Below are 18122 nucleotides of genomic sequence, written 5' to 3'. Positions count from 1 at the left end.
TTACTTATCTCTAGTAACCTGTGATACAAGGGTGCCAAAATAGATGCCAAATTGCCTGTGTGGCAACCCATGAGTTTAATTTGTTCAAAGTGAAGCACTACTACTGTACTAGGAGAAAACTGTCTTAAATGCAGTACAGTGTTTTGTTGTCAGAGATTGGATGCCTGTCAACAGCGGTGTGAAAGACCTGGCTCTGGGATGGAAAATAAATGGAATCAATCCAATGACAACAAAAACAATGGCTGACATGACCAGGCTTTCCATTTTAGAAGCCATTGCAGGTCACATGTGCAAACCTTTTCCGCAATAATCGTCTCTGTCATCAATGTACAAGACATGGCTAGGCCATGCATCACCTACAAATAAGCAAATATTGAAACAACAGCTTTTGTTTCAAGGGCGTGTGGTGTCATTTGCTCTTACATAATAACATCCGCCTGCCATATACACACTTAATTATACAATAAAACAAGAGGCACAAAATCATTACTGTGTAAGGGTGATTTTTAAACAATGTTCACGTGCCCAGCAAACGGATAAAATGTCAAGTGATAGGGGGAAGAATTTGTAAACCGAGCTAGCTAGCCACTGAACGAGGCTAACGGCGTAGCTAGCAGCTAGCTGACAGTCTCCTCTTGACGTTTTGCCTTTTTTATTACTTCCTACATTTATTCCTAGGTCGTTTGCGGTTTTTTTGGGGGTAATATATTGGCCATAGAAACATGTCGCTTTATGTTTTAATAAAGACATAATTTGTTTAGGGCGCAAAGACTGGGCCGAAGCCAGACATTTCCACCACCCCATCATTGTAGCTCGCGCTTGAGAATGCCCAAGCCCACCCCGTTGCAGCATCCCAGCAGCATCACATCCCAAACTTGCAAATGACGTGCATTCATGCTAGCTAGCCCGCTACAGTACAGGCTAACGGTTGTTCCCACCCGTTTTACGTTGAAAATACACTTCCACATGCCCCAAAATAATGAACCCCAAACCCAGGGCTTCTTAAACCCTTTCTGCTTTTCTTTTTATAATGAGTATTTTCATTACATTTACGTATTTTACCTGGCTGTCGAATAATGATTACAAGCCTTTAACCCCCCTTCGAGCTCTTGTGTGCTTCCAACGCAGCAAAATATTTGGAAAGAACAGTCAGTCACAGTGATAAAAATAGAAGAAGGACCGTGATGTATCCATTGCTGCTGATGCTGCGGCCAATTACAATACTCGAAAATAATACTTTGTAGACAGAAATTGCGGCGACAGTCACCCCGGCTCCGCCACACTAGCTTCAGCAGCTGCCGCTTGTTCTAAGGAAATCTCGTGACGTCAGATGTAGCCAGATTTCGGACGACTTCCCTCTCCTCACCGCATCCATCCGCTTTTGTTGGTCCCCGGCTTTTGTTGGTCCCTCTCCCCCTTGTCATGTATGTTTGTATGAACAGATGCAATGCAGTATAGATTTACACTTGGTCATGACAATGGGAGGGCATTTAGACATTCGACATTGTTCAACTCAGTGAGATGAATTAAAACGTTAGGGATTTGTTATTTCTAATTAATTAATTTTGAATCCTATTATTCAGGTCATATCTTTCACTATCTGAATGGGGGCTTTGTTTAAAGATTCTCATACCAGTCTAGCCTACTTAATGGGACATGACAAGGAACGCACATGCAGCCCCTGGTACAGCAAGAACCTGCAACAAATCCATTCGAATAGGTTGTTGTATTTTGTGACAATTTCAACCATACAAAATATATATATATCCATCTCCATCCCATGTTTGGAAAATAATATGCCATTGTCTGATCATGTCTGGTGTAGGGCAGCAGTGATGTTGGACTATGGTTGTGTTTGCATTCTACTAACATTTTAAGATAAGATCAACTTTTTTTGTGGCCTGACTGACAGCACTTAGGGTGTGGTCCTCCACTCAAATAAAAAGGATACAGTATTTATTGACTTTAGAGTCAGCTACTTGTACCGAGCAGACAGAGGTGATGTTTCTAGAGAAACACCACCCTCTAGTGGTATTAAAGGCAAACTAAAGGAATCCAACACGAGAGAACCCGCTCACCCCCTGAGCACTTTATACTAACCACACCAGTGGAGGCTGATGGGAAGAGCTATAGGAGGACTGGCTCATTGCAATGGCTGGAATGGAATAAATGGAACAGAGTCAAACAATGATCCCATCCTCCTATAGCCCCTCCCACCAGCCTCCTCTGAACTACACTACCCTAAGGTGTGAAGTTCTGAAGGCATGGTCAATCCTGCTTAAATAACTGCAGGCTGTCATGGTCACCCTGAACAACTTGATTAATTTGTGCAATGTGGCCATTCAGATTGTCAACCATACAGCATCTTGATGCAACACAGCTGCCAGGTGTCCGGTCCGAAAAGGCACCCTATTGCCTATAAGATACACACATTTTGACCAGAGCCCATAATCCCTATATACTCATATAATAATATATTTATTTTATTTTATATAGTGCTTTTCATATGATATCATAAAATGCAAAACGCAACATCATGATAATGCTTCTTGAAACTTCTTGAAAGTTCAATATCTTGAAGACTTGACTGCTGACATGCAAAATAAATTGGGTCTGCAATAACAGTGGACTAATGAAATGCCAGTTTGGACACAGACCAGCCTAGATTAGTTTTCATACAATTACATTTACTTGTTGGTAACGAGTTATACAGGTTTCCCTGAAACTGCTTGATTAAAGTGTTGAATGAGTTGACCCTTTCTCCCAGTGTCAGTTTGCTGAGTGCCGCTGGTTTGCTGTAGAATTGTATTGATTCAAGAGTTCCAACCAAAGTTCTAAAATGCCTTGTAGCTGATTTTAGTGAATACAATCAACCACTTATGCTGAAACAACATCTCTTGGATAGCAGGGTTGAGAGTGGTAGACAGGCAACACAATGTAGCATGTTTTCTGCAGCTGAAGCCTCCAGGATGGCCGGATCAGACTGCATGACTTCAAGGAGTACCAGGAAAGACGGGACTCTGGCTCGTTTAAAAGACAACCTGGAGCAACACTGAGGTGAGAGAAAGAGAGAAATAATGGTTTTACTGTTTTTCAAAATACATTGTACAACTGGCAGCAACAAGCTGAATTGCTTTGAGTTGTAGAAATAATACAACCACAAATTGTATAGAAAACTATTTCTATTCATTTTCATTTACATTAAATATTTAATACAACTTCTAACAAGTAGGCTTTAAAAAAAAGCTGTTCATAAGGGTACCTGCATGCAATATGGGTACCTTACATGCAATATGTAGGCCTATGCATCTGCTGTGCGTGTATGCAAATGGACATTGACAGGATCCCCTGTAGCTCAGTTGGTAGAGCATGGTGCTTGAGCCGCCAGGGTTGTGGGTTCGTTTCCCACGGGGGGCCAATATGAAAATGTATGCACTCACTAACTGTAAGTCGCTCTGGATAAGTGTGTCTGCTAAAATGTGAACTCTGCTCTTAGTTATGCTTTCATACTCTGAAATTAACTCTTCTCATTATAATTGCAGAGTACCACGTCGGGGGAAGGATGTGCGAGGTCTGTACCCTGGTCAGCTGGGTAGAATCCACGTCGTTCACTCTCAGGATCACAGGTACCAAGACGCTGGACCCAATTCAATCAAAATCACACTGCAGTATTTACGCAGTATCTCTTGGTCACATTACCCATGGTCACATATGCTGTGTCCCAAATGGCACCCTGTTCCCTACATAGTGCACTACTTTTGACCAGGGCCCAATAAGGGAAAGGGGTGCCATTTGGGACACGACCATTAACGCAGACTGTTATTGGGTAGTGGTACTCTATGAAAATCTACCACTAGCCTACTACCAGGTAGACTACCCTCGCAGGTATGCGTTCATCACTTTTCAGAATAACAAGTGTGTGGGCGCGGGGTTAGGTTCATAAACAAAGACACTGTGCAAAGATTTCCATTTAATATTTGATTGAAATCAAGACACTGTGTCATTTGGGACTGAATGGTTCTATTGTGTTCATTTGTGTGTTCATATGTCGTGATTTGTTCTCGGCTGTGTAGCTACATAATAAACGAATGAACCCCAAACCCAGGGCTTCTTTAACCCTTTCTGCTTTTATTTTTATAATGAGTATTTTCATTACATTGACGTAATGTAGCACTAAGTAATGTAGCTTATCAAATACAGTATATACTGTGGCTAGCAACTTTCTAACCATAGAATGTATAGGATCTACAGTGCCTTCAGAAAGTATTCATACCCCTTGACTCATTCCACATTTTGTTGTGTTACAGCCTGAATTCAAAATGTATTGAAGAGATTTTCTTTCTCACCCATCTACACCTAATGACAAAGTGAAACCATGTTTATTTTATTTTATTGAAAATGTATTGAAAATGAAATACAGAAATATCTCATTTACATACAGTAAGTAGAATCACCTTTGGCAGTGATTTCAGCTGTGAGTCTTTCTGGGTATGTCTCTAAGAGTGTTGCACACCTGGATTGTACAATATTTGCACATTATTATTTTTAAGCTCTGTCAAGTTGGTTGTTGATCATTGCTAGACAGCCATTTTCAAGTCTTACCATAGATTTTCAAGACGATTTAAGTCAAAACTGTAACCTGGCCACTTAGGAACATTCAATGTCGTCTTGGTAAGCAACTCCAGTGTATATTTGGCCTTGTGTTTTAGGTTATTGTCCTGCTGAAAGGTGAATTTGTTTCCCAGTGTCTGTTGGAAAGCAGACTGAACCAGGTTTTCCTCAAGGATTTTCATTGTGCTAAGCTCTATTGCATTTCTATTTATCCAAAAAAAACTCCCTAGTCCTTGCCGATGACAAGCATACCCATAACATGGTGCAGCCACCACCATGCTTGAAAACATAAAGAGTGGTTCTCAGTGATGTGTTGTGTTGGATTTGTCCCAAACATAACGCTTTGTATTCAGGACAAAAAGTTCATTTCTTTGCCAACATTTTTTCAGTTTTATAGTGCCTTATTGCAAACAGGATGCATCTTTTTGAATATTTGTATTATGTACAGACTTCATTCTTTTCACTCTGTCATTCAGGTTAGTATGGTGGAGTAACTACAATGTTGTTGATCCATCCTCAGTTTTCTCCTATCACAGCCATTAAACTCTGTAACTGTTTTAAAGTCACCATTGGCCTCATGGTGAAATCCCTGAGCGGTTTCCTTCCTCTCAGGCAACTGAGTAGTTGTAGTGACTGGGTGTATTGATACAGCATCCAAAGTGTAATAAATAACTTCACCATGCTCAAAGGGATATATAATATCTGCTTTTCCTTTTACCCATCTACCAATAGGTGTCATTCTTTGCGAGGCATTGGAAAACCTCCCTGGTCTTTCTGGTTGAATCTGTGTTTGAAATTCACTGCTCGACTGAGGGACCTTACAGATAATTGTATGTGTGGGGTACAGAGATGAGGAAGTCATTCAAAAATCATGTTAAACATCATTATTGAAGGGGCCTCCCGAGTGGCACAGCAGTCTAAGGCACTGCATCGCAGTGCTAGAGGTGTCACTACAGACCCGGGTTCAATCCCAGGCTGTGTCGCAGTCAGCCATAACCGGAAGACCCATGAGGAAGTGCACAATTGGCCCAGTGTCGTACAGGTTAGGGGACGGTTTTGCTGGCCGGGCCCTAACAACTCCTTGTGGTGGCCGGACGCATGGCTCTTGACCTTTGCCTCTCCCGAGTCTGTACGGGACAAGACTGTAACTACCAATTGAATATCACGAAAAAGGGGTAGAAAGTACAAAATAATAAACACTATTATAGCACACAGAGTGAGACCATGTTTTACTCCTGAACTTATTTAGGCTTGCCATAACAAAGGGGTTGAATACTTATTGACTCAAGACTTTTCAGCTTTTCATTTTGTTTTAATTTAATTTATAAAAAAATTAGAAAAACATAATTCCACTTTGACATTATGGGGTATTGTGTGTAGGCCAGTGACACAAAATATCAATTTAATCCATTTTAAAATTCAGGCTGTAACACATTTTTTGGTGTGAAAAAGTCAAGGGGTGTGAATACTTTCTGAAGGCACTGTATATGGTTCTGTGTAAAGAAACTTGAGAAGTGTCTTATTCAAAACACTGTTGAACTCTGTTACTCTATTCCATTCTGTAACATTCTGTAACATCTGTTTTTACCCAGCAGAGTGAGGTGTGCATCCTTGGATTACTCTCTGGGGCCTTACCGTGACCACTATGAAGACTACCCGAGGAGTTTTGACCTCCAGACCTTCCATGCCCTGGACGTTCTCCGCCAGAGCACCAGCGCCTCTCAATGTTCCCCTGAGACGGCTTACCAAGAGAAATTTGGCCTGCAGTCCCACCTCTACCGTCAGTGCTGCTTCACTACTAGCTCTGGTCCAGAGTGTTACTTGCGGTTTGCTGATGCTTGAGGATAGCTCAGAATCAGCAAGCCACACGTAACGCCCTGGACTAGAGCTACTTCACTACCTTCTCGCTTTTCATCTATTGATTTGCTCCTTTAATAGAGTGTTAAGCAGGGGTGGGTATCCCTGTCCCTGGAGTTCCGCAGGTACTGCAGGATTTTGTTCCAACTAGGCACCACACCGGACCAACGGAGCTAATTGATCAGTTCAGTGATTGCCTAAATCTGGTCCTCTGTAGCTCAGCTGGTAGAGCTCAGCTGGTAGAGCACAGCGCTTGTAACACCAAGGTAGTGGGTTCGATCTCCGGGACTGCCCAAACACAAAAATGTATGCCCGCATGACTGTAAGTCGCTTTGGATAAAAGCGTCTGCTAAATGGCATATTATTATTATAAATTCAACACACCTGGTCTTCCAGGTTGGTTAAATCAGGACCAGGGTTGCCTACCCCTGGTATAGAGAAACCAGGACAGAAAAAGACCACGATTTGGGGAATTTTCACAAAATGTTTGGAGGAAGGATTGTTGACATATATTTGACATTTGTATCTAAAAGCATAATTGAGAAATAATTAATACAAGTTGGCATATTTATGACATTTTGGCCTTACCCAGGCCTCCTTAAGACTCCATAATGTTTCATCTGTGAGCTACAAAGCAAATATTGGTTTCATATGACACTTTACCGCTTGCTCTGTATTATGAGTAGTATTTTGACTTCAATAAAACATGTTTTACATTAATTTATGAATATTGACAAATATAAATATGAATATTGAAAGAATAACATTTTTGATATGACACATTTTTCGATATATTGTTGAACAAAATATACTCTACGGGCATATCAAAGTTCCAGAGTAGGATCTCTGCTACTTTTTGAGTTGTGATCCAATTTGTAAGCATTACCAACAGAGTGAATGTGAAAATGGTCGCCCTCTGCTGGTCATTTGCAGGATGTGCAATGATACAAGTAAAAGGAGGGCTGTGATTGGTTACATTGCCTACTATGCCAATTTCTCTGTATAAAATGGGCCATAATTTAAAACTAGCAGAGATCCCACTCTGGAACTTTGATACTCCCGTAGAGTATATTATGTTCATGTTATGTTCAAATTTGCCAAATATTTTTCAATATTCATAAATGAATGTAAAAAATATGTTATTGAAGTCAAAATACTACTTATATTACAGAGCAAGCGATAAAGCTTCATATGTCACCAATGTTTGCTTTGTAGCACATACAAACATTATGGAGTCTTAAAGGAGGCCTGAGTAAAGCCAAAATGTCATAAAGATAACAACTTTTATTCATTATTTCTCAATTATGCTTTTAGATACAAATGTCAAATATGCACTGAGTGTACAAAATATTATTGTCACTTGTTAAATCCACTTCAATCAGTGTAGATGAAGCGCAGGAGACATGTTAAATAAGGATTTATAAGCCTTGAGACAATTGAGACATGGATTGTGTATGTGTGCCATTCAGAGGGTGATGGGCAAGACAAACTGTTTAAGTGCCTTTGAACGGGGTATGGTAGTTGGTGCCAGGCGCACCGGTTTGTGTCAAGAACTGCAACGCTGCTGGGGTTTTCACACCCAAAAGTTTCCCATGTGTATCAAGAATGGTCCACCACACAAAGGACATCCAGCCAACTTGACACAACTGTGGGAAGCCTTGGAGTCAACATGGGCCAGCATCCCTGTAGAACACTTTTGACACCTTGTAGAGTCCATGCCCCGACGAATTGAGGCTGTTCTGATGGCAAAGGGGGGGAGGGGGGTGCCACTCAATATTAGGAAGGTGCTCGTAACGTTTGGTATACTCAGTTTATGTTGTTACAGGAGGGATTCGCAGTCCAGTAGCGACCCACTAGGTGCCATCCTCCGACAACCTTAGGCACCTCCTCACTCACAGTCGGGACTAATCATCTTCCTATTGGTGTCACCTGTGGCTATCTGATTCACCCGTGTAGTTATGCCCTCACTTCCCTGTGTTCCCTTGCTTAATTTTCTCTGCTAGTTTCACTATGCCACGCAGTACTAATCAGTGTCTGATCGCGGGACGTATGGACAGGTACGTGAGAAGTGTTCTGATAGAGGAATTATGATAAAAATTGTTAACCCCAATACTGATGATGACTGTGTGAACTGTGTTAGGGTTATCATTATAAACCCACTAACAGAGGGGGTGAGTTAGAAACTGCTGAGACAAACATTCCAGGATGAAGGGGACTGAGAAACTGGTTAAAGGCCTCCTAAAGGTGGGCAGAGCAAAGTGCCTTTGTGTGAAGTGGTATAAAAGCTGTATATGTGTTTTTTGGCAGCAGAGCTCTCCATGATTAAACATACAGATCATTCTTGCCGGTTGTGGACCTTTGTTTAATTCATGATTAAACTTTACACCCTCTGGGAATTATTCAGAGCATTAAGTTTGATTAATTAGAGATAGAAATTCTCGTGACATGTTCTCCCTGTTTATTTATTATTTCAGTCATAGTTAGTATTTCGTATTTTTGGCTGTCTGCCTGTTTTTTTTAGTCTTATTTGCTCCGTCTTTCTTTTTCGTGTAAAGTCCGCTATTTTGTATCCTGGCTTCGGGACCATTAGTGAAGTTCCTTGTTTCACCATCTGCCTACTGTCTAACCTGCACCGCACCTGGGTCACACCTCACACCAACCCTTACAGTATGTCAACAATCCTTCCTACAAAATACCATTTTATGGATGAAATCTTGTGGAAATCCCCCAAATCAAGGTCTCTTCTTAAGAGTCCTAGTTTCGTGAGGAATCACTAGATTCCCTGGTAGATTTGGCCTCTCATTATAGACTTTACTAACGTGTATGTATAAAAAAAGACTAAGTAAAAAACGGAGTAAATCTACTAACTTTAAACTCTAATAATTTATAAAGGCCCAAAACAGCATTAGAAGTACGTTGTTACATGTGTAATAATGGGTTTAATATGTTTTATTTCAGCTCCGGATAACACCAAGTTTAACCTGTACTCTGACCCTGGGCCTATGCAGCTGCGGTTGGAGACCGAGTGAATAGGAACATTTCACAACACCATGACAATCAAACTGAACTCATCCATTAAAAGTAACCAATTAAAATGGTGCATTGCATGCGTGTTTGTTTGAATGATTGGTTGTAAAATATTGCATTGCAATCAGATACGACTGTAGAAGCATTTAATCTCAAGTAATGCTAAAATGTGTATTATATACAATGGGGAGAACAAGTATTTGATACACTGCCGATTTGGCAGGTTTTCCTAATTACAAAGCACGTAGAGGTCTGTAATTTTTATCATAGGTACACTTCAACTGTGAGAGACGGAATCTAAAACAAAAATCCAGAAAATCACATTGTATGATTTTTAAGTAATTAATTTGCATTTTATTGCATGACATACAGTGGGGAAAAAAAGTATTTAGTCAGCCACCAATTGTGCAAGTTCTCCCACTTAAAAAGATGAGAGAGGCCTGTAATTTTCATCATAGGTACACGTCAACTATGACAGACAAAATGAGGAAAAAAATCCAGAAAATCACATTGTAGGATTTTTTATGAATTTATTTGCAAATGATGGTGGAAAATAAGTATTTGGTCAATAACAAAAGTTTCTCAATGCTTTGTTATATACCCTTTGTTGGCAATGACACAGGTCAAATGCTTTCTGTAAGTCTTCACAAGGTTTTCACACACTGTTGCTGGTATTTTGGCCCATTCCTCCATGCAGATCTCCTCTAGAGCAGTGATGTTTTGGGGCTGTCGCTGGGCAACACAGACTTTCAACTCCCTCCAAAGATTTTCTATGGGGTTGAGATCTGGAGACTGGCTAGGCCACACCAGGACCTTGAAATGCTTCTTACGAAGCCACTCCTTCGTTGCCCGGGCGGTGTGTTTGGGATCATTGTCATGCTGAAAGACCCAGCCACGTTTCATCTTCAATGCCCTTGCTGATGGAAGGAGGTTTTCACTCAAAATCTCACGATACATGGCCCCATTCATTCTTTCCTTTACACGGATCAGTCGTCCTGGTCCCTTTGCAGAAAAACAGCCCCAAAGCATGATGTTTCCACCCCCATGCTTCACAGTAGGTATGGTGTTCTTTGGATGCAACTCAGCATTCTTTGTCCTCCAAACACGACGAGTTGAGTTTTTACCAAAAAGTTCTATTTTGGTTTAATCTGACCATATGACATTCTCCCAATCCTCTTCTGGATCATCCAAATGCACTCTAGCAAACTTCAGACGGGCCTGGACATGTACTGGCTTAAGCAGGGGGACACGTCTTGCACTGCAGGATTTGAGTCCCTGGCGGCGTAGTGTGTTACTGATGGTAGGCTTTGTTACTTTGGTCCCAGCTCTCTGCAGGTCATTCACTAGGTCCCCCCGTGTGGTTCTGGGATTTTTGCTCACCGTTCTTGTGATCATTTTGACCCCACGGGGTGAGATCTTGCGTGGAGCCCCAGATCGAGGGAGATTATCAGTGGTCTTGTATGTCTTCCATTTCCTAATAATTGCTCCCACAGTTGATTTCTTCAAACCAAGCTGCTTACCTATTGCAGATTCAGTCTTCCCAGCCTGGTGCAGGTCTACAATGTTGTTTCTGGTGTCCTTTGACAGCTCTTTGATCTTGGCCATAGTGGAGTTTGGAGTGTGACTGTTTGAGGTTGTGGACAGGTGTCTTTTATACTGATAACAAGTTCAAACAGGTGCCATTAATACAGGTAACGAGTGGAGGACAGAGGAGCCTCTTAAAGAAGAAGTTACAGGTCTGTGAGAGCCAAAAATCTTGCTTGTTTGTAGGTGACCAAATACTTATTTTCCACCATAATTTGCAAATAAATTCATAAAAAATCCTACAATGTGATTTTCAGGATTTTTTTTTCTCAATTTGTCTGTCATAGTTGACGTGTACCTATGATGAAAATTACAGGCCTCTCTCATCTTTTTAAGTGGGAGAACTTGCACAATTGGTGGCTGATTAAATACTTTTTTTCCCCCACTGTATTTGATCACCTACCAACCAGTAAGAATTCCGGCTCTCACAGACCTGTTAGTTTGTCTTTAAGAAGCCCTCCTGTTCTCCACTCATTACCTGTATTAACTGCACCTTTATGAACTTGTTACCTGTATAAAAGACACCTGTCCACACACTCAATCAAACAGACTCCAACCTCTCCACAATGGCCAAGACCAGAGAGCTGTGTAAGGACATCAGGGATAAAATTGTAGACCTGCACAAGGCTGGGATGGGCTACAGGACAATAGGCAAGCAGCTTGGTGAGAAGGCAACAACTGTTGGCGCAATTATTAGAAAATTGAAGAAGTTCAAGATGACAGTCAATCACCCTCGGTCCGGGGCTCCATGCAAGATCTCACCTCGTGGGGCATCAATGATCATGAGGAAGGTGAGGGATCAGCCCAGAACTACACGGCAGGACCTGGTCAATGACCTGAAGAGAGCTGGGACCACAGTCTCAACGAAAACCATTAGTAACACACTACGCCGTCATGGATTAAAATCCTGCAGCGCACGCAAGGTCCCCCTGCTCAAGCCAGCGCATGTCCAGGCCCGTCTGAAGTTTGCCAATGACCATCTGGATGATCCAGAGGAGGAATGGGAGAAGGTCATGTGAGACAAAAATAGAGCTTTTTGGTCTAAACTCCACTCGCCGTGTTTGGAGGAAGAAGAAGGATGAGTACAACCCCAAGAACACCATCCCAACCGTGAAGCATGGAGGTGGAAACATCATTCTTTGGGGATGCTTTTCTGCAAAGAGGACAGGACGACTGCACCGCATTGAGGGGAGGATGGATGGGGCCATGTATCGCGAGATCTTGGCCAGGCCGAGGGAGATTGACAGCTCTTTTGTGTTTCTTCCATTTGCGAATAATCGCACCAACTGTTGTCACCTTCTCACCAAGCTGCTTGGCGATGGTCTTGTAGCCCATTCCAGCCTTGTGTAGGTCTACAATCTTGTCCCTGACATCCTTGGGGAGCTCTTTGGTCTTGGCCATGGTGGAGAGTTTGGAATCTGATTGATTGATTGCTTCTGTGGACAGGTGTCTTTTATACAGGTAACAAGCTGAGATTAGGAGCACTCCCTTTAAGAGTGTGCTCCTAATCTCAGCTCGTTACCTGTATAAAAGACACCTGGGAGCCAGAAATCTTTCTGATTGAGAGGGGGTCAAATACTTATTTCCCTCATTAAAATGCAAATCAATTTATAACATTTTTGACATGCGTTTTTCTGGATTTTTTTATTGTTATTCTGTCTCTCACTGGTCAAATAAACCTACCATTAAAATTATAGACTGATCATTTCTTTGTCAGTGGGCAAACGTACAAAATCAGCAGGGGATCAAATACTTTTTTCCCTCACTGTATATTTACCAGAAAGGTGAGATTTTAACCTTTCTTTGAAGATGCAGCATTACTAGTTATTACCCTCTCATGATACATAATTACTTTTGGGGATTACGTAGATTATATTTTTTAAACAGTAAAGCACGATGCTCAAAAGACTCAAAGTCGCCAAACGAAATGTCCTTACAGCTGAGTGCATTAGTAAAAAAGAGAGGCTGTCACCACCCTTTTTTCCCTTTTCTGATAGAGAATGAAAAGCTGTAGTCCAGGGGGAGGCTTCAATAAGGGCGGCACTACAATCTGAAGACAGACATGTTTCAGTGAGAAACATGCAATCAACTTTGCACTCAGTAATGAGGTCATTCGCGAGAATGGTTTTCTAGCGATTGCTCTAACATTTAAAAGTGCCATATTCAATGTGTGGGCCACTCTGCCCCTGGGGCATCAGTCTCGAGGTAACCAATGGCATAACAACCAAATGAATAACGTTACAACCACGTTTTCTGACAGTCTCCAGTCTATCAGAATGGTAGGAGATGACAGTTTGTATAAACTCACTAGAAGGCAGATTTAGAGGAACATAAATTAGGTTACTCACAATAACCATAGTGCCATTTTCATATGCTTTCCAAGTCCTCTGTTGCTTATTCTGACAGGGAGGACTACCAGACCCTGTCCGTCAATCTCTAAAACAGTTTGCGATGTTGCTGGAAATAATCCTGGAACCCCTGCGGTTAGGGTGAATCCTGCCTCTTTAAAAAAATGCTGGTTGCTCCCACAGCAAATCAAAGTTGTCACGAAAGGAAATATTCCTGTCGTTGCAAAGTTTCTTCAGGTACTCGTTTAGGGCACCAATCATTATTTTGAAGGATGATTCTGGTGTGAAACAAGAGATCTAAACTACAAGGAAGTGCAATGTCATGGCCCTTGGGCCATTGAATGTTTGGCACTTTAAAACTAAACAAAAAGGGGTAACAACAAAGACTTAAACTTAAAATGACACCCAACCTGTTCAACAAGCAAACATGACATATGTGCTTTTACCAAGCAACAATCCCCAAATTCTCTGAACAGCTCAGGACATTACGCAAACCCGGTGAACCTGATAGGAAGATATGAGCCTGGGTTGTCTGAAAAATAGGCCCTGTACACACAGTTTGTACAACACATCTGAGACAGCGTTTGTGACACACCCGTTGTTGAGAAATCGCATAAACTCTCCATTGTATCACAAAAATATCTGTATCACAACTGTTGTCTCAAGTGAGTTACATAATTTGTACAACCTGAGTGTGTAGGAGGCCATAGTGTTTGGTTATTGAATATGGAACCAAATCTCTCAACGCTTTGTTGAGAAAACACAAAGACAAAGAAAACATGACAGCATCTGAAGTACTTGCTTGATTCGTTATGGTTTCCAACGCAAACACACACACACACACACACACACAATCACACACATGCACACACACACACACACACACACACACACACACACACACACACACACACACACACACACACACACACACACATAGAGAACCCATTACCAAAGAAAACATGACAGAATCTGAAATACTTGCTTGATTCGTTATGGTTTCCATTCAAGGTATTGTGAGTTAAATGGTAGGCAGGATGGGGCTCATATTTCACATTGTTATCTTTCATCTTGAGTTCTCATCTCGACCCCCTCAGTAATTTACATAATCAGGTGATCACAATGACTAGCCTAAAATAAAAAATAAATGCCAGCTAACCGGTTAACCTTAGTGTAGTACATTATCATGGGATCAATTATCCGTTCTACCTAATTTCTACCAGCATGTTAAATGTGCAACCAGAGGAAAAAAAACTCTAGACCACCTTTACTCCACACACAGAGACGCTTACAAAGCTCTCCCTCGCCCTCCATTTGGCAAATCTGACCATAACTCTATCCTCCTGATTCCTGCTTATAAGCAAAAACTAAAGCAGGAAGCACCAGTGACTCGGTTAATAAAAAAGTGGTCAGATGACGCAGATGCTAAGCTACAGGACTGTTTTGCTAGCACAGACTGGAACATGTTCCGGGATTCTTCAGATAGCATTGAGGAATACACCACATCAGTCACTGGCTTCATCAATAAGTGCATCGATGATGTCGTCCCCACAGTGACCGTACGTACATACCCCAACCAGAAGCCATGGATTACAGGAAACATCCACACTGAGCTAAAGGGTAGAGCTGCCGCTTTCAAGGAGCGGGACTCTAACCCGGACGCTTATAAGAAATCCCGCTATGCCCTCCGACGAACCATCAAACAGGCAAAGAGTCAATACAGGACTAAGATTGAATCGTACTACACTGGTTTCTGACGCTCGTCGGATGTGGATTACCAGGACGTGTACTCCGAGCATGTGCTGACCAACTGGCAAGTGTCTTCACTGACATTTTCAACATGTCCCTGACTGAGTCTGTAATACCAACATGTTTCAAGCAGACCACCATAGTCCCCGTGCCCAAGGACTCTAAGATAACCTGCCTAAATGACTACCGACCCGTAGCACTGACGTCTGTAGCCATGAAGTGCTTTGAAAAGCTGGTCATGGCTCACATCAACAACATTATCCCAGAAACCCTAGACCCACTCCAATTTGCATACCGCCCCAACAGATCCACAGATGATTGCACTCCACACTGCCCTTTCCCACCTGGACAAGAGGAACACCTACGTGAGAATGCTATTCATTGACTACAGCTCAGCATTCAACACCATAGTGCCCTCAAAGCTCATCACTAAGCTAAGGATCCTGGGACTAAACACCTCCCTCTGCAACTGGTTCCTGGACTTCCTGACGGGCCGCCCCCAGGTGGTAAGGGTAGGTAACAACACATCTGCCACACTGATCCTCAACACGGGGGCCCCTCAGGGGTGCGTGCTCAGTCCCTCCTGTACTCCCTGTTCACCCATGACTGCATGGCCAGGCACGACTCCAACACCATCATTAAGTTTGCCGACGACACAACAGTGGTAGGCCTGATCACCGACAACGATGAGACAGCCTATAGGGAGGAGGTCAGAGACCTGGCCGTGTGGTGCCAGGATAACAACCTCTCCCTCAACGTGACCAAGACAAAGGAGATTATTGTGGACTACAGGAAAAAAAAGAGGACTGAGCACGCCCCCATTCTCATCGACGGGGCTGTAGTGGAACAGGTTGAGAGCTTCAAGTTCCTTGGTGTCCACATCACCAACGGACTATCATGGTCCAAACACACCAAGACAGTCGTGAAGAGGGCACGACAAAGCCTATTCCCCCTCAGGAGACTGAAAAGATTTGGCATGGGTCCTCAGATCCTCAAAAAATTCTACAGCTGCACCATCGAGAGCATCCTGACTGGTTGCATCACCGCCTGGTATGGCAACTGCTTGGCCTCCGACCGCAAGGCACTACAGAGGGTAGTGCGTACGGCCCAGTACATCACTGGGGCCAAGCTTCCTGCCATCCAGGACCTCTATACCAGGCGGTGTCAGAGGAAGGCCCTCAAAATTGTCAAAGACTCCAGCCACCCTAGTCATAGACTGTTCTCTCTGCTACCGCACGGAAAGCGGTACCGGAGTGCCAAGTCTAGGTCCAAAAGACTTCTCAACAGCTTCTACCCCCAAGCCATAAGACTCCTGAACAGCTAATCATGGCTACCCAGACTATTTGCACTGCCCCCCCACCCCATCCTTTTACGCTGCTGCTACTCTGTTAATTACTTATGCATAGTCACTTTAACTCTACCCACATGTACATATTACTTCAACTACCTCAACTAGACGGTGCCCCCGCACATTGACTCTGCACCGGTACCCCCCTGTATATATACCCTCCCTACTGTTATTTTATTTTACTTCTGCAATTTTTTTCTCAACACTTACTTTTTTGTAAAAAAATTAATGCACTGTTGGTTAAGGGCTGTAAGTAAGCATTTCACTGTAATGTCTGCACCTGTTGTATTCGGCGCATGTGGCCAATAACATTTGATTTGATTTGATTTGATTTGGTGTGGAATGTTTGATTTTGGGATAAAGTGAAGTCCATTTCAACAGGTCACAGTTGGTCTTGGATGGACCAAAGTGTTAGTAGCCTAAACCACAAACACAGATGGAAGTGATGATAAAATGAGGAGTCAATTATGACTGCCACTGAGGTCCTTTAGACAAGAATCCTGTCAGGTGTAGCCCTTTACTGCAACAAAAACCTGCACCGACACCAGCTCTGGCAGGGGACCAGATTGCCCAATCCTGGTTTAAAGTGATGGTTAGAGTTTGCATTATCTTCATGTCATTGTTCTCATGCTACATTATACTAACTCATACTTGCCCTTTAACCCATAAGCTTCACTCCCACCTTTGCAATTAAGATCTACAGTGTCTGTATACATACTGTACTTTGCTGACGTGATGGGTTATTACCCAATGGCCTGAGAACAAAATGTGAAGAATTGGCTCACCTGACAAACCGTCCGGCTACCGATCCTTCCCGTATAAAAACCCTGATGTGTTGTCTGTCAGACACAGAGGAGTAGGTACAGCTCGATCATCTGTGTTATTTTCCATTGAACACTATTCATCTCTTACCTGAACTGAACGACTGGTAAGGACATTTTTATTTAACTGACTCATTGTTTTGACCTGTGTTTAATTATTGTATGTTGAATGTTCAGTGAAAAAGTCAATGTTGTGGTCGTAGAGGTACTTTGAGAAATTTGAGGTACTGAGAAAATTTGTGTTTTGATAATTGAACATGGAGGTCTCACAACATCACCAGATTTGCTAGCTCAGAAATATACAAATGTAAATACATAAATAAATATACATTTTAGAATTGTATATATTTTTTATATTTAAATACAAGTGTAAATAAAAAAGTTTATGTTTTTTCATCCCTCACGGTGATAGCTTTGAAATACATTGGTTATGGGGAATACACATTAACTATATAAGTCTATAAGGTACACTTGACAATACATTTTAAGACATACATGCGTCTTGGTTGAAAAATCCTTTAAATTACCTGCTCAGGTTTCATCGTATTTGCCTACAATAATAATGTAAAGCCTCTCATGAACTTGAATTGAAGAGTTTCATTCCAAAATTATATATATCCATTTTCTGAAATGTTGGTAAATTAGCTTTTATTATTTAAAGAACTTATGAAATGTTTTTTTTTAACCATCTAATCATGGCATGGTGTTCAATGACAGACATTGTATTTGTTTGAAATCTATCACTTGATGGTTTCATTTCAGAGAGACAAATCATGT

The 18122-nt window shown here is 42.0% G+C and overlaps 1 protein-coding gene across 1 annotated transcript; it reads left to right on the top strand.

Annotated features, from left to right (window-relative positions):
• Window positions 1–1672: 1672 nt before the first annotated feature.
• LOC311113374 (protein SPMIP3-like) lies at window positions 1673–9497 on the top strand (the record flags this gene model as incomplete). Its single annotated transcript, XM_084156582.1, has 5 exons — window positions 1673–1684; window positions 2969–3057; window positions 3543–3626; window positions 6207–6391; window positions 9427–9497. 5 exons carry the CDS (start codon window positions 1673–1675, stop codon window positions 9495–9497), a joined length of 441 nt encoding a protein of 146 aa, XP_084012708.1.
• Between the last annotated feature and the right edge of the window lie 8625 nt (window positions 9498–18122).

Source organism: Coregonus lavaretus (assembly GCF_964263955.1).
Source record: "Coregonus lavaretus genome assembly, chromosome: 40".
NCBI classification, from domain to species: domain Eukaryota; kingdom Metazoa; phylum Chordata; class Actinopteri; order Salmoniformes; family Salmonidae; genus Coregonus; species Coregonus lavaretus.
The sequence above is the reverse complement of the archived record's forward strand: the minus strand, read 5'-3'. Positions and strand labels throughout refer to the sequence as shown.